We start from the raw sequence: 24141 nt of genomic DNA, 5'->3' as shown, positions 1-24141 counted from the left end.
GGAGCAAACGAGCCCATACAAAACAACCCTCCCAAAACTAAACACCACTCCTACAATGCCAGAAAGGATGCCTCATGCCTGCCCCCTCCCCACCCCCCCCCCCCCCCCGAGCACATAACATGCTGAGAGCCCCGGTTCACATGGTGTCGCACGTGAAATGCCGAGGGCTCTCCTGCAGCGCTGGGATGCCAGTATGATCGCCTGAAAACCACTGCAGCCCTGCCTGGAAGGGGACGTGAGGGCTGCCGGGCTCCCCTCTCCTCCCCCTGCCCTGCTGGGGCTGCTGCGTCATTGTCCGGACTGGGTAAGGACAGACAGATGCCCGGCGGCGTGCCAGAGGGGCCACGGTGACATCCCCTGAGGAGCTCGGTCTAAGCTGCCTATAACCACCAGGCTCTGCACCTCACTGGGGCTCAAAAAAACCCCACCCCAAAAGCGAGCCTTTTGCTCCTAGGCAGCCTCCTGGGTGGCTGGGCGGAGGACAGGCTTTCCCGCACCCGCTCTCCCAACCACCTCTTTCCCTGGCGCGAAAGAGGCGGTGCAACGGGACGAGCCGTGGCAAAGACGCGGCGCGGTCTCCGCGGCCCGATAGGCCCTGCAAGGCAGTAAATTTCCCAGCAACTTGACACATTAATATAGAAGTACAGTCTGTTATAGCAAAGGGAGATTGTCTGAGTCCTTCAGGGGAAAGCGGCAATCTGAAAATGAAAAGTGTGCGCCGGCGACTGCTGGAAAATGTAGTTAACGCTTGGAGCGGAGCTGGCCAGCTCCAACGGCGCCGCCCCGACAAGCTCCGCTGTGGGAGGGCTGCCGACAGCCCTTCCTTGCTTAGACAAGGAGATGACCTTATTCCCTATTACCAGCAGCCTTGTACCTCTCCACCTCCAACAGCTACCAGAAAAATCTAAAAAAAAACCCAACAGCATCCAAGACGTTGTGCAGACATTATCTGCTTCTCACAGCCTTACTAGATATATGTGCTCCCGGTACAGACTAATGCTTGCAGGCAAGCACGCTGCCAGGGGAAGGCGGGCACCTCCAGGGCACCTAACACCAACTCCAAACACTCGGGGGCTGCTTGCTCGAGAGGCCCTGCATGCTCGGGGCTCCTCTCCCTCCCTGTGGCACCTCACCGGGGCGAGGGCGCCAAAAGGGGTGCCTTGCAGAGCCGGGACTGCGCCGTCAACCCCACGTGCCTGCCTTCGCCCCGGACCGGACTGGCACCTCGGCTGCCGGGGGCTTCCCTGAGCGGGTGCTGGGGCATTCGGCTCTGCACGCCAACAAAGAGCTAAAACTAAATAAAAAGAGAACAACCTATGTCCAAGGAAGCCGAGGCAATCCGCATCTCCCTGTGGATATTTAATCTGCTGCACAGGAGGCAAAATTAGCTCCGCACACCTTTCCTTGCACAGTACCCGCTCTGCTTGTGTATTTCTTGCATCTTCCCATCCCACCTCCTGCACGCAGCCCTGCTGAGGTCAGACCATGGACAGAGCCACACGAATACACGCATCAACCCTAAAGCAAAGGATGCCGACGCAGCGGGCAGACATGCCGGCAGGTCACCCACAGGAGAACGGCACCTCTTGAACTCCCCAGCCACGGCCCCGAAGCCGCAGGGGCCAGGGAAGCACCGCTGCGTTGCCATGCTGTACCACTGCCCACCCTAATCTGATCAGAAATGCCCCCGAGAGCCAGCAGGGACATGTGGTGGGGGCATATGCGGCAGAGGGATTTCCGTGGAGAGCACAGGGACCCCGCCAGATGGCTCGATACCCTGCTGCGACGGCAATCATTGTCTACGAGGTTACCGGGACCTGGAGAAGAACATCTAAGGACCTTGATTACATTTCTATAGATCCCACCGACCGGGCTGTCGAGGACAGTGTCTCAAGGGCATGCCGGCTTCACCTTGTGGGGACTTACTTAATCCGCAGAGGAGTGGGCAGGAGCTGGGCCCACGCGGGGACGCAGCCAGCAGCAGACGGGACCCGAGCGCCGGCAGGCAGGATGAGTCCGGTGGCAAACATGACCGTGTGGATAAAACCAACCTGCGACCATGGTAAATAATGTGAGGCGGGTATGGCCAAGGCACACACACGGCTGCCCCTGACAAGCACGTCCCACCAGAGCTGCCATGTCTCAGGATGGGGACTGCTTGGGATTGGTGCTGGGCACAGAGTCCAAAAGGCTCTCCCATCTCCCCACAGAGCCCTCCCAGCCCCCGAAGGGCCGGGTCAGATAGCCCTGCTAATACCTCGCGGCCCACCTGCATGACTATGGATGCTGTCATTTCCCTGTTGATGGCATCCTTTCCCTGGATTACCTTTGGTTCTTAACATTTACCTCCCCCTGCCCTACATCCCCTACACAGCAAATATCCAGTAGTTATGACAGCCTCTCCTCACTACACATACAAGATAAGAAATGATCGCCGCGTGAACATACTAACAGCCAGAGAAGCAGCGAGAGCGGGGCTGTCGTTCTGTCGGGGAGACGGAGCACCGCTGCCCGCTCTGCCTTTCACCAGGTTAACGCTTCCTCGTGCGCATACTATAAATTATAACAGCTTGCTCCTCCGAGCAGCTCCCGTTAGCCCACACGCACGTCACTACAGGCCTGATCATACAATAGCTAAGGAAAAAGACTGAGACACTCCTCAATTGCTCGAGGGCAATAAAGCCATAACGGGCAGAGGCCCCCCACATGCAGTATGCCTGCTCAAATTAAGCAGCCCTCAGCTGCCATCGGGATGGGACGTGGATTCCCAGGGTGCTGCTGGCGTTGCACTGTGGACAGACGCGGCCATCGCCCCCTCCAGAGGTCCTCCCCGGCCCCAAGACTGCTCACAGGATGGGGGCGAGATGCTCGTCTTCCAGAGCTGCGGGGGGGCAAAGCGATACGGTGGTGCATGGTCCCTATCCCCCCTTATTCATAGTCCTGCCTTCCTTGTAAAAGACTACAACTACAAGCAAATTGAATACGGAATAAATCCCAAGGAAGCGAGGAGCGGTGTGTTGTCGGGCGGTCTCGCCGGAGTGGTGAGCGGCCTGTGGAGGATTTCATCGACCCTACATAATATTAATCACGGGTAAGTTAATGCATAATGTTTGGTAGGCCAAAAAAATACATTTGCACTGTAATTTCTTGTTTGTTCAGAAAGCCAGCGAGAGAAATCGAATGTGAAAGCGATGCCACTAAATTCAATAACAATAAGCCCATGATTTATCTCCTTCCTTTACCGCTTGAGACCCAAACTGCCCGAGGTGCAGATTCATGCTCTCCGTCGGGCCCAGGCGCATGCCGGTTTCTGCCACTGCTCGCGGGGACCACGAGACACCGTGCCTCCCCTCCCTCCCAAACTGGGGGCTCCAAATAGCCCTATGGGGTTGGCCATGGCATCATGCCTTGGTGACGCTGCCCTGTCCCGTGATGCTACGTGCTGTACTTTGGATATCCCTCGCAAGCACAGCCAAGCAATCCCTGGGACTCTCCCAAACACCTCCTCTGGGCACCGGTGCCGGCCTCACCCACGCTGCTGCTCCGCAGCCAGCCAGTCTGGGGACAAAAGACACTGGAGAGCTCAGATCGTGCGAGCCGCTACCAGACACCCAAGTGCGAGGAGGGATGGACGCTGCCTCGCCCGGGGAGGCATGGGTCCTGCCCATGCCGGCAAGGACGCCTCTTCCCTGCTAAACAGTGCGGGAAGAAACAGCACTGTGTGATCATTGACTACACGTGATGCTGACACACACGACCGCGTGCAGGATGACTCATCTCCCGGCTGCTCCTTAGCACCGATCCCTACCGGAGGCGCTCGCCGTCGCGGCCCCAGACTATTTTTAGCTGCCAGATCATTACTGCTGCACGCCTTGGAGCGGAGAGCCTGCGCGAGCACCATGGCTGCCACAGGCAACTGATGTCCCTCCTCCACATCGTTAGCTCCTAATCCATTAAAAGAGACCTCTTCCTACACCTTTGATAAAGTGAGATGATAGATGGATACCTATGGGCTCTTCAAACCGCCGGACGACAGCCACTTGCCCACCTCTACTTGCGGGATGGGTCCCTGTAGGGACAGCCACAGAGGGGGACATCTCATCTTCAGCATTCTGTGGGGAGACAATAGCCTCCACGGGCACTGTCCCACCTATGGTGGCACCTCACCACCTCCTCTCAGACACCTCCTATTTTGGGGAGATGCAGCGTTCACGCTGCTCCTTCACCTCTCCAGCTGCAGCAGGGGCCCGTGCCCTCCCGGGAGCGGGACCGCCGCCCTAGCAGGGGTCAGACACCTGCTGGAGCTCACGCTGCCTCCCTCCCCGGCACCCCCGGCTGCCTATAGCCCCACACGCCTCCGGCTCTGCATGTGCCATAGGCAGGATGGAGCTGTCAGAGGTGTCACCACACAAGGACTCATTAGCGTACGGAAAGTCAGCACAAGGAAGGCAAATATGCTGAAAGCTCACATTTTGCCTGTGCTTTCCATCTCCTTTGCAGATGAGAAGCGCGGCAGGATGGCACCAGCAGCCTCTGGTCTGTCCCTGCATGTCAGCTGAAGGCACCACCGATACAAGATCTTCCCAAGAACAGCTCCTGTTCGGGGCTGATGCCCTTAAAGAAGAGATGCGGGCACGCACCCGTGAGCCAGCTCCCAGCTGGGGAGCACCTGCTGCCAGGTAGAAATGGATGTGTTTCCCTACCTCCAACTCATCTTTAGTTTCGGGGGCGCAGGGGAGAGCCGTAAGGACACACACAGTAACCCTGTGCAAATGCACCTTGACATCCCGTCTAGCCCGTGGGGGAAGCAACTGAGGGCAAGGAGGCGACGTCAGGAGTTTTAACAAGGTGTTGCTTCTCGGCAGCGAAGATTATCGTCTCTGATCAAACTCATTCTGATGACAGCCCAATCTGAGAGGCTCGTCAGAGTTGATTTTATTGAGATAATGGATTAAGCACATCCGACAACTACAGTTTGGTCAACAGAATGTTTTTTGTCAAATTTCCCAGCCAAGCGAGCGGCGTGCCATGCCACCGCCTCACGCATTCTACAGGCGCTTCGTTTCGGGGGAGATCTTCCCTTTCCCTTCTCTAGGTCTTTAACGCTCTCTTTTCACAGCCTTCCCCCGGTAAAACACACTTTGTGTGATCCTTTTGCGGGAAAGGATCGTAACACGCATATTTCAAACACATCCTCTCTGCTGCTGAGACGAGATTTTCCGGCCCGGCGGATATCTGCATCTCTGCCTGCCTGTCTTTCTGCACACCATTTGAGCGCAGCCGAAGGGGGAGGAAAGGAAAAAAAAAAAAACACCCAAAATAACCACCCTACAGATGCCTTTGGAGCTCAGGACCATCACATAGCGTGTCCCCCATCTCCACACGGATTGGGAGCCCTCCCACGGGACTGGACCGCGACACCATGAGACACATTGGAGTTAAAAACAAAGTTAAACACAAAGCCGGCGCGGACCCCTCCGTCAGGGCGAACACAAAATCTGGCCACGTCAGGGACCGAACGCTCACGAGACGTCGCAAAAATGAAACGCGGGCATCGAGTGCCCTTTGCTAGGCGGAGTCTCCCAACCTCTCGCCGCGCACCCTTTTTCTCCAGGTTTTCACATTGAGACGAGGAAAGCAATAAAACCGAAACTCAGAGTGTTATACCTACTGTGTAACCACCTGTCAGTAAATTTATGAACAATTAGGAAGTGAGAGTGCTTCCCAGGGAGCTATTTGTGTGCACGCTAAAACGTTCTTTCTGTTCGGAAATATAATGGGAAAACAACTTCTCCAGTTCCTCCCCCCTCTTCCCCATTTTTGCTTTTTGCAGTAATTAATCAGCTGCCGCCATGCTTTTGTTCCGTTGGCTCCCGGTCCCCGCGGCACGTCCTGATGCCTCTGCTCCCGCCGGCTCCTTTTCACTGATTTCAAGAAGCCTCGAGAATGGGAGCCCAAGGACGCCCTCTGGGTGCTCCCCATCCCGTCCCTCCTCCATACTCCCGTCCGGATTTCGGGTTAGCGCTTCATGCCAGCCACTTTAAGGACAGTGGCTGTTCCCACCTCGGCAGTGCATGCTGTTTTCTTCCTGCCAGTCAGGCTCTTCCTCTTTCCAGACTTTCCCCCTCTCTGTGCCCTCGGCTCCTTCATTACTCTTTCATTTTTCCCCTTTGCTGCCTCCTGCTCTTTTGATGCTCGGTGTTTTTCTGTGTGCACACATTTCCTTCTCTCTTCCCTTTGTTCTACAAGTCTCTTGGCTTTTCTTCTTGTCTTTTTTTTTGTTTGTTTTTTTATTCTCCCTCCAGTTGCTTCTTTCTTCAATCATTGCTATTCCTTCCAGATTTTCTCTGGGCATGCCTCAGCTTTGAATTTGCTACCACGTCGTTGCCGGATCTCCCCCGTTTGGCCATCTTCGCTCTCTTGCCCATCCTCCATTTCTTCGGGGAGGGAGGAAGGGCACGGTGGGGGTCTGGTTGCTCCTTTCGAGCCTTTTCCCATCCCAGGACACCAGTCTACATTGCTTTTCGTGGGCGCTCCTCTATGCTAGACAAGACTTGGTGGACATCGGCCACCAACTTTGACACCACCAGTATCACTCTCCAAAACCTGACATGCTCTTCAGGGATACCTGGAAACCGTGCTGGGGCAGCGGGGCTCCTTCCCACCAAGCCGCCTCACGAATCCATCACCAACCCGATTCCTGGCTGAACAGCCGTAATCTCAACCTGCACCACCCCGGACCGGCCGAGGCCCCGGCCACCGAATCCCCGCGTCCTCTGGGACCCACCATGCTCCTCTCTGCAACGGGCTGGAGGCGGCTCTGCAGGACCGTGAAGGAGAGGCCCCCACCGACGGTCCTGCCTGCAGAGGCGGTGGCATTGGTCACCTCCCGCTGCCATCAGGGCAGCGATCGCTGCCACATTCCCGGACAGCCCTGCTCGGTGCTGGCTGCACCGTCCCTGTCCAGCGCCGCAACTTACATGCCCTCAAGCATCCTGTCATTACCCTTACAAGCCCACGATAGCTAAACAGAGGGGCATACTGATCAAAATGCATCAAGACCCCTGGGCAAGCCTCCGGTGCAGTCCCGGAGAGCAGAACAGCACAGCGCCTTGACAGACGATGCCTCCCATGAGATACTGTCAGCTCCAGGGCAGAAGCAGGCTCTGCTCCTGGTCCTGCAAACACATGCCATGCCTGAATGCTGCAACCCAACAAAAGAAAGCATTTCCCCACAACCTGCTGCTGCAAGGGCCAGGCCTCTCCTGTTTGCGGACGCTACGAGCGTATTTGTTCCCCGGACACCTGATGGGGAGTCTCGCACGAGACCCGCAGATGCCGAGATGAGAGGCACCGAGTGGCAGTGCCAATGCAAAGCCCTAGCAGAGCGACACTTAGAAATTACTCAAGGTTTTGACCGCTCACCAAGGTTTTCGCTTCCCAAAGCGGTTGCTTTCAAAGACCCCCTGCCTCGGAATGAAAAAAACCCTGCTCCTCCCCAGCATCTCCCCCCGACTCTTCCTAACAGAGCTTGCACTAATTGATTTTTCCTCTGCACTTGCTTGTGGTTGCTTTTTGTCCCTCTTTGCGCCATCCAGCATCCAGCTAAATAAACCGCTCTGCCCGGGTTGGGCCCTGCCCGCTCACATACGCCCAGAGAAGGAAGTGTGAAACATGACTTCAAACGCCACGGACATTACGTGTTTTGGGCTTTCGCTCCTGCTGGGAAGACGTCTTTCCAGCCTAAGTGATTTTTTTCCATTTCCTCTTAACAGCCCTTTGATTTCCTTTTTATTTCCCTGCACTCCATCCCCACCGTTACAAGCCCAACCTCCGGGAGAGTTTCCTGCTTCAATTAACCATTCCACTTGTCCCCGCCGGGACGATTAACCCGGTGCAGCAAGGGCTAGCCAGAGCTGAGCCTCCCAACAGTGTCATCAACAAAACACTTGATTAGACCCAGAGGTGCGGCAAAGAGGAAGACGTGCTCGGATACAGCACCCATCCAAATGTCACCGGCCCCTTTGCCTCCCAACCTCATGAGCAGCCAAGACACATGCGAGGGAGTCTCCTCCACCTGCGGCCTTGCCACCCCAGCTGGAGATCTCAGCCACCACCCAGTAATATTTCTGCACTTGTTCCAAAAATGCCAAGAGATGAGCTCAGGCAGGTACGGAAGACCTGGACCGAGCCCTCAGCCTTTTGCGACCTCGGTGCGAGGAGCTGCATTCCTCCTGGGACACCCTATCACTGCTCCCGGCAGAATGGAGGGCAGTCAACCCCCCCCATCACCATAATAAGTGGCATGTACAGGATGGGCAAGCAATGAACACCTTGCTTTGGACACCGTGTGTCACCCAGCAAGACAGAGATGTGCCCCAAGCCCCAAGAACCACCTTCGCCATTCCTGCAATCCAAGATGTATGTCAAATCTTGCCAGTCCAGCATGCTACATGAAGCAACAGAAACCTCTGCCAACATTTTGTATCAGACTTTTTGCACCACATTTACTGCACATCATCTCTTTTCCTCACTATCATCTCGTTTCTTAGGTAGACAAAAAAAACCCAAACCACCCGGTAAGGTATCCCAAGTGCAGATGAATCTCCAGAGCAGGGAGGCGAGCCTGCTCCAGAGGTCGCAGCCTGCATTGCTGCCTCTCACCCTTTCCTCCGGGCTGAGCTGCATCTGCTTCTGTACACCACGTACACGCCCCTTACGCCAAACTCTCCAGCGTCTAAATACTAAGCACTTTCTACGTTTAGAGCCTATTATCAGGTCTTTCCTACGACGACCAAAGAAGGCTGAGCTGCTCCCCTCGCCTCATCGTACACCATGCAGCCTCCTGGTAAGGTTTTAATAAGTATCGCAGTCTCAGCTCCTGCCTGGATATCAAAGGTAGCATGATAAAAGCAAGCTTAACTGCAGCCGTCGTGAAATCTGTGGTGCCAAGGGGGAGCCCAGAGCACGATCTGCGTCAGGGAAGAAGAGCTCAACAGGGCCAGCATGGGGCGGGGGGGGGGGGGTTTGCCCTTTTGGAGACTCAAGGAGCCAGTTGTTATCAGTAAAAAGGAAAAAAATAAAGACTCAATTTGCTTTCGAGACACTTGCTGAAGAGCTACACGTGCGGCGGTGCCACTTTGAGAGGCGGCAGATGCGACAATGGACCCAGGACCGGCTCCAGGAGAGCACCCTTACGTGCATTAGAAAACCGACTGCACGACCACAGCCTCACTACTGTGAACGAAGGCCACGGTCCTTCGAAACCTGCCCTGGCAAAGCAGCAAATGCCGAGACGGGAAAATGGATTGCGCCAACCAGAAACTAACAGTAACAATGCCGACAGCCGGGAGAGGTTTTAATGAAAAATCTATGGCGAGTAGAATTAAGGCAGTACAGAGAAGGGTTCTCTAAATAAATCAGAAACAGTGGACACCTGAGGAATACCAAAGCGACGGCCAGTATCGACATCCACCACCGAGATCTCCGCCAGACAGGGTACCGCGCGGCACGCAGATCCCAAAGTGACACCATGCTTCGCTACACTGCCTCGGCACGTACACCCTCCTCTCTACAGCCACTCCTATGAGGAGGACGCCAGGCTTCTCTTTCCTGGGGCACTGACTGCAAGAGCCACAGACTTGGCCAAAACATTGACCCTGAGCTCCGCTTTTCAGACTGAAATATACCCTGTGCCCTGAAATGGCCCACGCCAAGGAGGCACGGGCTGAGCCTGAGCTACAGGCTACCACGCTCCTTGCACCGAAACCATTTTGCAGCACGATGTGGTAAGGTCTCCTGGCTTGTCCCTGCAGGCTTGCACCTCCCGGGAGCTGAGGTGGGCTTCGCGGGGGGTCATATGTGGAGGCAGGAGGGCTGACTCGAGGTCCAGCCCCGTGGCATCCTCCACTCAAGCTGTTTATGGCAAGAGGAGGATGAAGTGGCTCATCTTCTACTTACACGAGATTAAATGCCAGTTCTCTCTACATTCGTAACTCTCCCCATGGCACGCCAGCATGCTGCGAGCACCGTGCATGTCCCTAAAACCATCCGTCCCATCGTCACCAGGTGACGCCCCAAAAAAAAAGAGGAAAAGGGAGACAAAAAAACCCTCTGGCTTCCTGCCACCTGCACTCTTATAAACCCTTGTTAATGGCTGTTGCAATGAACCAATCCAAGAGACGTATTAATAACGACACTAAGAGACACATTTACTGTTGACTGCGACTCCCTGGCAGATTTATCGCCATGTTGCTAAGAGGGAAGGCCGGGCCCTGCAGTAGCACAATTAAAACCCAATTGAATACAGGGACAAAGAATCAATACTTTATCCGGCCAACTTTTAGTTTTGCAAAATACAAATATAAATTAATTGACCTGAACACGCTTGCTAACCGGTCGTTACTGCCTGCTCGCTGGCCAGCTGGCACGGGTGAGGCATGACGCCAGGGCATGCATGGCCATCCCCTGTGGTCCTCCTGCCCTTGCTGCTGGGATGGCTGCCTCCTTGATGAAGGAAGACCCCAAACCTCATTTTTAAGCCAATATTTAAGGCCAGGAGGGCTACCACAGAAACAGGGCTTCGCTCCTTCCCTGCAAAGTGTGTGCTCTGCTTGCATGCACAGCCAGGACCGAATGCACCCTTGGAAAACCGCTCCCTTCCTCCCAGCACAGAACAAAGGGCTATGTGTTATTCACCCTTGTAGAAAACCGGTTCTTCCCCGGCATGCAAGCATGGAGGCTAACAGCCCTTGGCTGCGCCGGCTGTGCTGGTGGGCAACACCACTCGCTCCGAGCCACTGGAAAGCACGTTTTAGGCAGCAGACAACTGCGCTGGAGATGAAGTGAGAACAGAACAAGGAAGGATTTGCTTTTCTGGACACCACCATCAACGGGACAGCAAGGTAGCATCTACGGATGGATTTTCTTGGCATAACAACTTAGGCAAACCGTGTGGCTTGAGCTTAGCAGAAGCTAAGAGAGAAATACAGAAACTTCTGAGCATGGTCTACTTGAGCTCAGCCTGCGTAACCGTACGTCCCCAGCTCCTCTCAGGCTTCCCTGCAGCTGCAGAGATGCAGCACAGCTGACAACCACAGCCATTGCTGCGGTGGGAGCAATTCAACATGGCTTGCTTATGCTGGATGAAAAGTTTTCCCAGGACACCTTGCCGCCAGACCATCGCTCTGGATGCAAACTATCCCTTGCCTTCGCCCGCCCAAGCCTGGCAAGCGCCTACGTCGCAGACCCCGCTCTGAAAAAGGGGCGAGGGGACCGGGCGCTGAGTGTTGCTGCCGGTTCGCCTGATTTCATTAGGTGCAAAGCACTCAGATACTTCACTGGTGTTGACTGGATGGATTAGCACGATTAGAGAGCAGACAGGATAAACAGATTAAGCTTTGCAGATGGACAGCTCACACACAACTCAAAAAGGGGGAGAGGGGCCCCGCAAAAGGGGATGGAGGGGATGCTCCCGAGGGTCCTCCGCTTCCCTCTTCCCAAGGCAAGCGCTGCCCAGTGTGGGGCCCCCCGACACGCTCCCGCCGAGACCTGGCAGCAAAATCACTTGGACGGGTGGCCGCAATCAAACCCTGCCTCCTCCAAATGAGAAGGATACATAAATACATACATATCCGTGCTGGGGGCTTCTCGGAGACATGTCGAGGCTGAGAAATTTTTCAGATTTGCTCATTGCAAAATCAATACCCATCAGCTGTTTGAAATTAAAGGAAAGATTAGGTCCTGGTTTTATACACGCTTTATTGTATTCCGAGAGCTTTCTACTCAGCCGGATAAATCTTCTTTAAGAGGATTAGGAAACTTTCATTATCTTTATCTAACCTGAACTAACACTAACTCTGAAAAATTAATCTAGAGACCAGACAAAAGCCTGTAGCCGGTGCAAAGCCGCAAGGATCCAAAGGTGGCGTCCACTGGTGCTACGGGCACCTCTGACCTGCCGGCACCTGGATCCCCAGGTCAGAGCAGCCTCAGGAACAATGCTTTGCAACCCAACAGCATCTGCTACGCTGACACACTCCCCTACAAAGCCCTGCGCCAACAGCCCTTCGTGGCCCTGCAGTGACTTCAACAGGCCCACGCGCTCTGCCCTCTCTCCCAAAACCAAGGAGCCTCGTGCTGTTGGAGTCCGCTCCTCCACCACACTTGGCAGCGCTTTGCTTTCGGCTCTCCCGAAGCATCTTCGGACGCGTGCCTGAGCACCTTACTAACGACTCCCCGACACAGCGAGCCGAGCAATGTGGGTGCCGAGCAGCAGGGATGGGTCAAATTCACAGCAGGCACAGGCAAGGGGGGAGAAGGAGGAGGACGCCAGCTCCAATTTCAGTTCCCTGGTGTCCTCTGCCCCACGTGATGACCATACAACACAACGAGGCTGACATGACGCAAGTCCATCTCCTCCCCGTCATGGCAGGCAGTTGTCAACACCCCTGTCCCCAAGCGGCTCAACCCCCAAAGCATGATGTTGGTCTGATCCCTACATCTCCATCACCAAGGCGGCCTCCAAACTCTTCGCAAATCCAGACATCCTTCCATATCCAACGGTCGGTTTGGCAACAGTATGTTAAGACCTACCTTGCACAATGAGATGGACGCGCGAAGTCTTGGGGTGATTGTCTGTCTGCACGGAGCAGGTGTAGGGGCCCTCATCGTAGACGTCCACGTTGTGTATCTTGATGCTGTACTGGGTCTTGGTGTTGGAAAGGATGACCACGCGGTTGTCTATAGACCACTTGTCATTGCCGGCGTACAGGATGGTGCTGCGGTTCAACCACGCTACTCGTGTGACCCTGTCATCCACGGTACACCTGCAAAGGAAGAGACAGAGGGTCACAAATGTGGGGGCGCAACGTATGGTGAGTATCCCGGCTCCCAAAAGGGGATGCGAGCAGGATGGGAGCTGTGGCGCTGGCTCTCTGTCGCACACAGCCGGACTGCCGGCATGGAGGTGGCGTGCACCACGTCTGGGCTACCCTGCTGCTACGTCCTGCATCCCCCCATCACCTGAGATTTCACAGAAATGGCAGGTTCACCAGAAAAAAGCCCTGCCTTTTTCTTTTATACAGAGCTGGGGAGCCACAGATGAAAATCCCATTACGTTTGACCTCCGCAAGCCGTGCAGACTTTCTGCGCCCCCCCACTTGCCCACCTCCACCACCCCCACCCCCCCCCGCCGTCCCCCCCTCGCCCTTGCTGCGCATGGAGAATTTCAGATGAAGCTGTAAAATTTGCTGACGGTTTGGCTTGTCGGCACGGTCCTCGAGCCATCCCCGGGGTGATATACACACCCACTGCCAGGGGAGAAGGGCCGCGACACACACGCGGGGAGAAGGGAAGAAGAGAAACAGCCAGAGACAGCGAAGCCAGCACACGGGGAAGAGAGGGGAACATTTGGATAAGCAGCTGTAAATCCTACAAGTGCCTTGAAAACACAATGCGGTCACTTCCATTATTTATCTCCTGCCTGGCTCCCACCTTCCCCGCTCCAAGACATGGGGGGGCTCGGCAGCTCCGGCCTGCGGCGCTGACTTACACTTGGCAAAGAACAGAGGGGCGGGGGGGAAGGGAATTCAAATGTTCCTGGAGAAAACAGCTTTTTCATTCCGTTTGATAGATTTTTCTTGATCTATTTACTTGTGGCCTTCCCTGCTGCCGCCGCGGCACCCGCAGCAAAACCGACAAGCATTTGGCTAAATTAAGAGCCCAGCATTTCTCGGGAGCTTTGCCTTTCCCACCCAAGGACCGCGGTAGGGGAGCTTTCTCTCGGTGTGAAAGCAAACCAGGAAAGCGAACCTAAGTGCAAGCTTGTGCCGCCGGAGGCAGCGCTGCCGCAGCTTTGTGCAGCCGAGATCTTAGGGGAAAGGTGCCTACAGTCAATCAAGAAACTCATGTAAGTCCCTCTCTGCATGCCTGCAAATTCAGAGACGGGCTGTTGGGCTGTCCCTGTCCTCGTCCCCGCCGTGGCGCCTCTCCTGCAGAGGCTTTGGGGGTGTTATATGCCTCCCTTGCCGGGATTGCAGAGCGTCACCTCGATCGAGATTATTAATCGGGTGGAGGGAAGGGGCGATGCTTGGCATGTTTGAGGGTCCCCCCGGGTGCTCGGTTCAGAGGAACGAGCCATATATCCTCCTGCAAACAAGTAATTTTCCCCTTGCAGGAGCTGTACGTCTCTGCCAGCCACATCGCGTACGGGAAAGATGGATGGCCCTCCGTGCCTGCCGCAGCACTGCCAGCATGCCGGGAGCCCGCCCAGGTGTCGGACGCGCCCCAGTGCCCACAGTGGTGCCGGCTCTGCTCCGCGGGACCGAGGCGGCATCGTGCCGGCAGACGGCATCGTCCTTGTCGGGAAGCCGAGCCCTCCTTTGTTCAAATTAACTGGGGGAGAGCTAAGCGCAGCCGAGTTAAGTTTGGCCCTGGGGGATTCCAGTCTAGTGGACTATTACTGCTGTCTCACTTCTTTATAATGAATAATAAAGAGATACTTACACACGGCTTCTGTAAATTATTCATTGCGTGCACTGGAAAATCAGGGCAGCAATATGTAAAACAGACAACTTGCATGTCTGCGCTCATATAAATATCCAGACTACAGCCCTGCGAGGTACTCTCGGGTCCCCTCATTAGGGGTGAAGCACAAGGACTAGGGTTTGAAGTGACAGGGATAAGGAGCTTGTGCCGTCACCGGGCACGTTCGACCGCCACTGCCCGGCTTTGGCTGGCGTGTGCCGGGTGTGCTTCCCGGGGAGATTTGGGGCCGGTCCGGGACCCCTGAGAACCGGGGTCACTCGTTCTGCATTTACAGCTCATGTTTATGGCTCAGAGCCACACCTGCACAAGTGCACAGGGATGCCCATAACATGGGCGGACATGCTCACGCAAGGAAGGGCAAGGACAGCATCCCCCTCCCTTGCCCATAGCACCTGGTGACCGGTACCACCCTCGAAACCACTCAGAGCAAATGGACAGGAGCAACTTGGAGACTCCTTCATCTAACAAACTCATGCCAAGAGCAAGGAGGCAAAGGCTCCTTCTCCCCATCCCTCGAGCTCACTCTTCAATCCCTGCCGTTGAATAGCTAATTTGGGACCAAGTCCCTTCGGCTCTGCTTGCTTAGCATCGTGCTCCTCTCCACCGGAGCCCGGGCTGTGCCATGCAGCTGCAGGTGGGGAGGGACCAGACAAACTGCCCTCCTTCAAAAAACCAGCCCTCCTGCACCTCCTAGCAATGTGTCAGAGCAACGACCAGCAGAAAAGCCACCGTCCGTCAGCTGCCACGGAGAGCACAGCATTTCCAGAGGCACATTCTCGCCCGACCTCACCTTCCCACTGCGAGTTTCTTTACCTGGCTTGGAAAGCGATCTCTGTTAGCCGCTAAGCCGCCAGCGCTCCCTCGTCTGCCGAGCCGTCTTTGCTACCTATTTCCAATTGACCAGGATTATGATAATGTCTCCAGTAAGCAAACAGGTAAAGAGACTTCCGCAAAGTGTTTAGATAAAGCAGACAAGCTCTGACAAAGCTGCATAATAAAGTAGGCCAGGAGGTTTTTCCCTTGAAGGGATCTAATTAAGAACAAAGACAAACCCCCATTAACAGTCTCCTGAAGGCGCCCTATCCATCTCCAGAAGAAACCCTGCCTTATGAGGCCGGAAGGGACAAAAGACAATAAAACGCATGTCAGATGGGAGGGAAATAAACCCATCCTGGCTCCGCGGTTCACCTGGAGAAGCCCCCATCAGCAAGGCGGGGGGAATATCTCGGGACTGATTTTGTCAGCCCAAACCACAGCCCCCGGCACCCGCCTCGTCCCGGCTCCCCCACGCAGCCCTTCTTCGTGCAACACGACCTGTCCCATCTGTTCCTCCATCTCTGCATCTCACTTCCCTCACTGCCTTCGAGCAGAGACTTTTCACCATCTGCAGCCCTTCGGCTGCCTCCCACCACGACTGCTCTCCGCCAGAGCGGCTTGCCAGGGAGCTTCGGATGCTGGGCTTTGCCCGAGCTCCGGCCCCCGCAACGCTCACACTGATGCACATGGCCTCTCGGGCGATGAACCCGAATGCGGCAGCGCCAGAAGATGCATGAGGGAGGGAGCTGGGGGCACCGGCGCTGTGCCGCTTCCCCTCTAATTGCCCCTATTCCTCATCCATAAATGCTAATTTTGGAGTTTGCCGAGGAATTATTTCACTTAGTGTCAACAATACAGATAACTCCGCTGACGTGCTCTTTGTGTTTCACGGCACAAAGTGACCGTCTCCCTCCTCCCGGACCTATTAGGAGAGACCCCCACGTCGCTGCGACGGCAGGCTCCTGCCTGGCCCCATCAATGACACTGACAGCGCTTCTCCTACACGCAGGACGCGAGATAACACCCGCCGCCTTCGTCCCCTGCCTTTCCCGGTCCATGTCGCAGACCTTTCCTGCACTGCTGACTCAGCTGAGCACGAGGGCCAAGCCTGGGGCTGCACATGCAGCGTGAGGCTGGGGCTGCCCTCGACACCTGCCCCGTGGTGAGGGAAATACCGTGTCCAGGGTCGGCACAAGTTTTCTGGCACTAGTTTGGAGGGATAAATGGCACAGGAAGAGTTGGAGGAATAAAGCAAGTCTTGCAAACCCCTCTCCGTGGGTGCAAAGTATCCTGAGGGATGGGATGCTTGGGACCCCAAAACGTTGATGCGCATCTCACGCAGTCCGGTGACCGGTTCGCACCCGCAGACCTGGGACCGCTGTTCCCGGCCGAGCCGAGAGGCTCGGGGGAGATGCTCATCTTTGGATCAACCCAAAACCCTCCCGTTCCATTATGCAAACCGACAATGCTCTACTTTTAAATACTTTCAACCCCAAACTGCTTTTCTCTCCTGTAGGCAACGTGCCTCGTCAAAATGACAAATGGAGATGCTGAAACCAGTCGCAAACTGGCTGGCTGACCCAGTTTTCAGCGGCTAAAATAGCTCTGGATCTGAATCTCACCTGGATAGGTGAGATTAGGTGAGATAGCTCTGGATCTGAATCTCACCTGGATCGGGAGCGAAGCCCCTCGACAGCGACAGGGTGGTGCTTCACCCTGGGAAGTTTCCAACCAAAAATACCTGTCACAGGGGCAGAACAAACACCCCGGCACCCTTGTCTGAGAAGAAATTGTTAATTACATTTGCCGGGGACTCCTAATGGGATTTCTCCTTTGCTTCCGGTACTCGCCCCAGCTACAGAGTTAACAGGCTCCGAACGCCTTTTATTCCGGGCGGCTGGAGCAAAGGCAGAGGAGATTTATTTGTAATCATCGGAAATAAACACACTTCCTCAGAAGTAAACACAAAAGAACAGAACCTGGCAGGGCTCCCGCTTCGTTAAAGATGCAAATTAGAAGCAGACCATCAAAACGCGGCGGCTCCTCTAATCCTCTCCCAACAATGTAAACCGTCAAATTAGCCGCGGGTACAATGGCATCTGCAGCGTGTGACGGCAGGTCTCGCACAATAGCTCCCCGAGGGCAGGACTGCGCCGCCTGGGTTTCCGTCACTGTCATCCCTGATATTTATTCTCAGTGTGGAGGGCAGGAGGCACTTTGTCTTCATTCCCGATCCCTTCTGCTGGCACCCTGTCTCCTCTCTGAGGCACCCACGGTACCCCTTCTCCCACCTCTCCCATCCATCCTGGCACCTGGATGTGGGACGTGCGACCCCCACAGCATCCCCACGCCATCCCAGCGCCCCGAGGACAGAAGGGGACCCGGGATGTGCCGTTCGGCATCGCCCAGCACAACCACCTCCTGTCCAGCCCTCGCCACCCGCTCGGCAAGTCCCGACCTGTCGCTGCACCCGTGGCCCCCATGGGAAAACAAAGAGTGTGGGATGCGCAGGGAGCTCGGCCAGCCTAAACTGTTCTCCTTTTCCCCATAAGCTCCCTCCCTCCGCACCACACACCAGTCACCCCAAATGCCTCCCACAAAGCCACGCGCCACTTGCTCTCTTGCAAGCTTAATTAATTGCCTGGCCCACCGCTACCGCGCCGCTTGGATTCCCCAAGCGCTCCCAGTGCTGTTCAAACAAGCTCCGGCCCACTGGCAAACCCTTCCCCACCAACCACCCCCTCCCCAGAGCCCTCTGAGGGCTACGGGACCCTCCTGCCCTCCCCAGAGGTTCGGGGCTTGTCAGGGAGGGTTTCTCCCCGCCGGTTCCCCTGCGGTGGAAGTCTGCGCACCCACTACCGAGCACCAGAATAGAAGCTGCTCCCTGTGAAAAATCAAAGCCCAAATTGATACATTAGAGGTTGCTAAATATAAAATATCCATCTGCAAAGATAATAAGCCTGTGAGGGCAGGGGCTGTCGAGTTGCTCCATTTCAGATAGTTTAATGGTGTTTTGGTCCATGACTGCAGCTCCCAGACATTAGAATAATAACAAGATGATGAGGAGGGCGGGAGCTGTCTGTACGAGGCATCAGAAGTCAAGACTTAACGCTCGCCGTACAGCCCCTGAGGGGGCCGAGCCGCACAAAACACCACCAGCTGGTTTGCACCCAGCATCCGCAGGGCTTTGCGTGGCCTCTGCGACAACCCCGGGGATGCAAAGTTTGAGCCCAACACCGAGTCGGTGCCAAGCTCAAGCTGACGTTGGCTTGGGGAGGGGGTCTGCGCCCACCTTTGGTCTCGAAGGCAACCACAGACCCAGATACCGCCATGGGCAGCACGGCACGATGCCAACGCTGACGCAGGCAGAGCTGAGCTGCGGGTGGCTTAGAAACAGGTCCTGGTTTGCACGGGGAAGGGACAAACAGCGAGGCAAGTGGCTGCACGGTGCCCCCGCTGCCGCTAAGTGACCACATCTTCTTCCCAAAGCCGTTCATGGGATTTTCTGAATTAATGCTCCACATCGAGCAAATCCAGAAACCGCAGTCGGCTCTGTTAAAGCGAGCTAGGCTTTGTTCACTCCTCATTGCTTTTACTTCCAGCTTACGGGGGGGGACACACGCCGCCCTGACAACATCATCGGCAAGGGGAAGGGTGCCGTGATGGGGTCGGGTGCTCGGGCACGCTCCGCTCCCAGCTCTCACCATGAGTCCCTTGTTTCTGACACGACAACACATCTGTATCCTGATGACTCAGGGTCTGCTCAGAAACCCTCTGCAGCCCCCGGGAAGGTCGGCACTGCCTTCAGCTAGCTTTGGATCGGGGCTCTACCTGAGCCCTTTCCTGCAGGGAGCCATCATGTCCCTGCCCTGCACAAAGCTCCTGGTTGCTCTCCCTGCCCCACGCGAGTCACAGCCATTGCAATCTGCTCTGAAATGCATTGCCCATCAGAAAGTAACAGCAGCGCTCTCTGCCCTCAGGACTGTACTGGGTTTGCAAACAGCCTAGCAGCCCCCAATTCGCTCCGCAGCTGCAGTCCGGCTGCGTCCACGCATCGGGATGCTCCCACAGCGCAGCGGGGAAGGTCAGAAGGCATCTGCCTAAGCCCCGATGGCCAACAGCTGTTATTAGCTTAAGAGAAATCTTCATAAGGAAATATGAGGCGGCAGCAAAAGAAATAAAGCGGGAGGCCTTTGAATAGAGCAAATCAATGGGGATGTTTATAGAGCAGGTGGCACTTAAATGCTAACATCAGAGTCCGTTCATGCTGGCGGCCACACCTGATCTCCCAAAGAGAGATGAAAATGAAGGCACCGAGCAGGGGCAGCCAGTCCAGGAAAACCGCAGACATCGGAAGAAGTGCAGCGAGGCTTCTTTCCTTGCCCAAAATGGTACCTAAGTGATTGCACTCTCTCCCCAAAGTCAGGTCCCTGACACAGCCGGGCACTTATTTCCAACCTGCTCGTGGCCACCGGGCCATCCTGTGGTTTGAAGAAGGCTGGGACATCTTTCCAGCTCCTCTCCAAAGAGATGACCAACGTCCACCAGCATTTACCATCAAGGCATCACTACCCGTGCTAGGAAACATCGGCAGAGAGCTGTCTTCTCATCAGGGAAGCCAAATTCCCCTGTACCCTACACCGGGGCTCTGCCTTACGTCCCAGCGGGGAAGAAAAGAGACACCAACAAGAGATGCCCGCCAACACCATTGCCACAATTCAAGGGTGCTGATTAAGGGACACGATCCGGCAAACCCCCCTGCTTGCGGCACGCCGGAGTCGGCAGAGCCCTGCGCCTCAATCAGCGCCCGTGTACGAATTCAATCAGCGCTAATCTAACACAATGCAGCACCTGCGCCCCGGCTGATTTCTAGTGTTCTTCAATCAAAAGGAGGAGAAGAAACGCGGAGCTTACTGCTGGTGGTGCTAGCAGACCCAAACAGTCGAGAACCTGGAGCCCTCTACACCTGCGGTGGGGCTTTGGGGTTAGGTTTTTCCCTTCCTATTGCTTTTTTCTATGTTTTTTCATCCACCTTCCCAGGCAGGGAGAGACAGAAATAACTGTTTTGCTGTCACAGTTAGCCATGTAGTTAAGTACCAGTAATTAATGTGCGGCAATACGAGGCTCCGACCGCTATGATTCAGCCATCCTGATGGGACTAACGACCGTCTCCGTCTCGGCCGGGGAAGGGGGCCCGCTTTCAACCCGGGAGAGAGTGGCCACAGCTCCGGCAGCATCCCGCAGTCGCAAAAGAAGAAAGGATGTTGGCAGCCTGATTAAAACAGGGGCCAGGGTGCACCTGTGACAAAAGGAGCTTCTGTACAACCGGAGCAAACCGATCCGTCCCTGGCTTGCAAGGAGGGAAAATTGGTCTGAAGCAGCCCCAGCGCAGGACAACGCAGCGAGGGGGATGGCAGAAGGGCATGAGGGTAACAAGCCTGAAACAGGTCCCTCGGGGAAATGATGGCACGTAGGGCGCGTTGGATGGAAACCCAGCCAGGTCTCCATTGCACGTGGTCTTCACGCTCTCGGTCGGTCTGTCCGGCTGCACCACCCTCCCCAATATGAGTCGGGGGGAAGCAAACCTCTTCTCCCGGCCCCCCATTAATTACCACCAAAAATATATTTGTCATGAGACGCCTGCTCCTATCTCTGCGGCTCTTAAGGGTAATGGAGAGGTTTCAGTCTTTGGAGGATAAGTCTCAGGCTCTTGGCTGCTTGCCCGGGAGGATTATTTTACATCAGGTTGAGTTCTGTAGTAATTATCTTCAAAAAAGCTGGACTGCTGGATAAACTCGCTGTATCTTAATGCACAATACAAGAGCAAATACAGAGAATTAAACTGCAATTTCAGACGGGCCTGACAGATAGGCAGAAAAACCACTCACCGGTTTTTCAGAGGCTGAGGCTCCTCGCACGTTAGGGGTGGGGAGGCATTTTCTCATTTGAAATCAATTCAAACTTCCCCGGAGACAGAGCAGAGGGGGAAAGGAGATTCCAGATGAAGATGTTTCACCCCCAAGCTCTCAGTGGAGAAAGAAAAGCATCATTTTCCTGACCCTCACGGCTGAAAAATGAAGCGGTATTTGATCCTGGCTGGAAAGCTTGGCGTTTCGCACAGTCCCGAGCCTTCGATAAAAGCCCAGACTTTCTAGGCACTCAGCTCCACGCTGCACCCCTCGCTGTGGTGCCGGCAGGCAGACGTGCAGGGATGGGCGAGGGGAAAATCAACTCCCTCCATCTGCACCCCTCGCACCTGGACATCGCTCCCAGTGCCTCGTGTACCCCATCCCAGCAGGACAGAGGGGCCACCAGACGGACAAACCAAATCCCAGACAACTCGCCCGGAGACAAGCACCCTCACACCCCAATCACCGGGGGGAATTAAAAGGAAAAAAAATCAGCTTCCTTCAGGATGGTGTTGCCGCAAGATTTGGGGTGCGAAATCCCTGCAGGCAGAACTAAAAACCTCTAAAAGAAGGGAAATTCTGCCGATGGAGGGTGAAGCCATATTTCATGGCGACCGCCGTGAAGCGCTCCTGCCAAATGCATGATCTGTAAATGACCTGGGTAAGCCATCAGCCCAAGAATATAATTGCCAATTTGCAGAAATTTCACCAGCAATTAGGCAAAATAAAATAACCCACCAGAGGAAATCCTCACCGCTCCTGCGCCTCTGCTGACCCCTCCGCTTTCCACCTGCCGTTTCACCCTTGGGATGAGGGCTGGATGCTTCACGCAACGGGTACTAAGGAGCCAGATGACAGCCCCATGGTGCCGCCAGATGAAGAAGTCATCACCAGCGCAAGATGACAACAGCCACCCCTGTGCAGGGGCCAGCTGAAGACCTCTCCTTCTCCCACCGGTACCCCCTCTCCCAGCATCGTCGAGGGCCGGGTCCGCACGAAACTGGCCGGCGCCGGGTGCCTGATCCCAGCAACCCCACAGGGCGTCCATGCGGCCAAACGACTTTGCGCAATTAGGGGGTTTGTTTGTTTGAGTTGTACGTGAATATACCAAATTACATTATCAGATCATAGTCCTGCTTCTGATTTATTCCTTCTTTGTTCTTCAAGTCTTCGTACATCTAAGCAATTAACCTCTCAAAGAGCTGGAGAACACATAATTATCCTCATTTGTCTAAACGTCACCAAGATGGCTGCCTTTCAATTAACCTTCTGGGAATGGAGGGAAGTTGGAGTGATACAGTGATCATTTCCAACTTCAGCGTAGGCTTTTTTTTTTCCCTTAAAGTAATTTAATTGAAATATTCAGATGATAAAAAATAGCCAGATAACTGTTACTGCAGGTAACGGGATCAAGAGGGGGCTTGCAATCGAAAAAGAAGTCAAACGAGGTACAGTAATATTATATCAATACGTGGCACTTCCATCTAAAAATATCAAAGCGCTTTGTGCTTATTAATGAAGGGAGGCTTTCACACTCCCCTGCCAGGCTGCGGGCTAAGACTTACGTCACTTCTAGACGTTACTGCTACCAACGGGGAAACTGAGGCAGGGGACGAGCTCCTGCACCTGGGGGGCCAGGAGCTCACAGAGCCAGTCCCTGCACAGCCGGGAGCTTCCCGAGAGCATCTCCTCGGCGGCCGGTCCCCCCTCCTGCCCTGGGAGAAGGTGGCTCCGTAACGAAGTTAGCAGGGGAGATGCGGTCACGGCCGAGCTGCTTTTGCTTTTGTTTATTTTAAAAATAGCCCCCGCTTTGCTAAGATAGCATCTGCCACACCGAGCGAGCGAGGGATTCATTCCCACCCGTTGCCTCGCTAATAAATATGCATTGCTTCCACCAGAAAGTGCCAGGTCAAACGTTGCACCCGCATTAAGCAAGACACCAGTGTCGTCTGGCGCACGCAAACAATATTTATACACACCCACACACACAAATATATACGGAAAATAAACAAGCAAACTCCAAAGTTCATCGCATCTCCTCCCTGACAAGCGTGGCTTCTCAATTCCTCGCGGCGCCGCGGCTTGGCTCCCAGCGTGAAATTGAGCCCTCCAAAAAGCAATTTCAGCTCCGGCACCTCGCCGAGCCCTGCTTTCTGCCTCCCGCCCCGGCGGAGCGGAGGTGGCCACGGCAGGGCAAGCGCTTGCCCTCCCCGCAAACTCAGCGGGTTGGGAGAGGCCAAGACAGAGCTCCTCCATGAAGGGAAACTAAGGCACCAAGAGATGGGGATGCACAGGACTCATTCCCCGCATCCTTCCCTCCCAGCCTCACGTGCAGACCGGCATCGGTATTTCAGCGCCGAGCGGCTGCTCTGCTGATCCGTGCGGATGAGCAGGGAAGAAAGGACGCAGGAAAGGGAGAGGGTCCCTGTTAGGGACTCCATAAAACCTCGTCTCTCCCGGTGCATTCATCTGGAGAGATGAAGCGAGGATAACACACTAGCCACCGAGTTTATTCTCGGCACAGGCTGACGGCGAAATAATTAAAATGCAAGCCAGAGTCAAGGTACCTATCGATAAATCTTTGCTTTTGGTTCTTAGGCTTGACAGGAAGCCTATACCTGGCGTGGGGAGTTCAGACCGAGGGGGAGGCACGGATAAAGGCTCTGTTTTATGGACGGCCATTTTAATGTTTCGTTTGAGTAATGGGCCTTGCAAATTAGCACCCCGGCGGCCTGAAATACATATTTTTCCAAGGACATGCGGGCCTCCGATCCGACAGGTGATGTGGGCAAACAGTCCCCGAGGGGAGCTGCGATCTCGGTGCTTCGCGGCTGCAGTCATATTTTATCCCAGCCGGGATGACGAAGAA

General features: G+C 55.1%; 1 protein-coding gene across 8 annotated transcripts in view; it reads right to left on the bottom strand.

The window, feature by feature from the left end:
- Positions 1-24141, bottom strand: part of OPCML (opioid binding protein/cell adhesion molecule like) — a 365810-nt gene that overhangs the window by 18560 nt on the left and 323109 nt on the right. For all 8 annotated transcript variants that reach the window (XM_076358675.1, XM_076358673.1, XM_076358672.1 and 5 more), the window contains one exon: positions 12595-12827. In XM_076358675.1, the coding sequence (XP_076214790.1) occupies positions 12595-12827 (233 nt within the window). The remainder of the gene's footprint in view (positions 1-12594; positions 12828-24141) is intronic.

Source organism: Aptenodytes patagonicus, chromosome 23 (assembly GCF_965638725.1).
Source record: "Aptenodytes patagonicus chromosome 23, bAptPat1.pri.cur, whole genome shotgun sequence".
NCBI lineage: Eukaryota > Metazoa > Chordata > Aves > Sphenisciformes > Spheniscidae > Aptenodytes > Aptenodytes patagonicus.
This window is presented reverse-complemented; position numbering and strand designations above follow the sequence as displayed.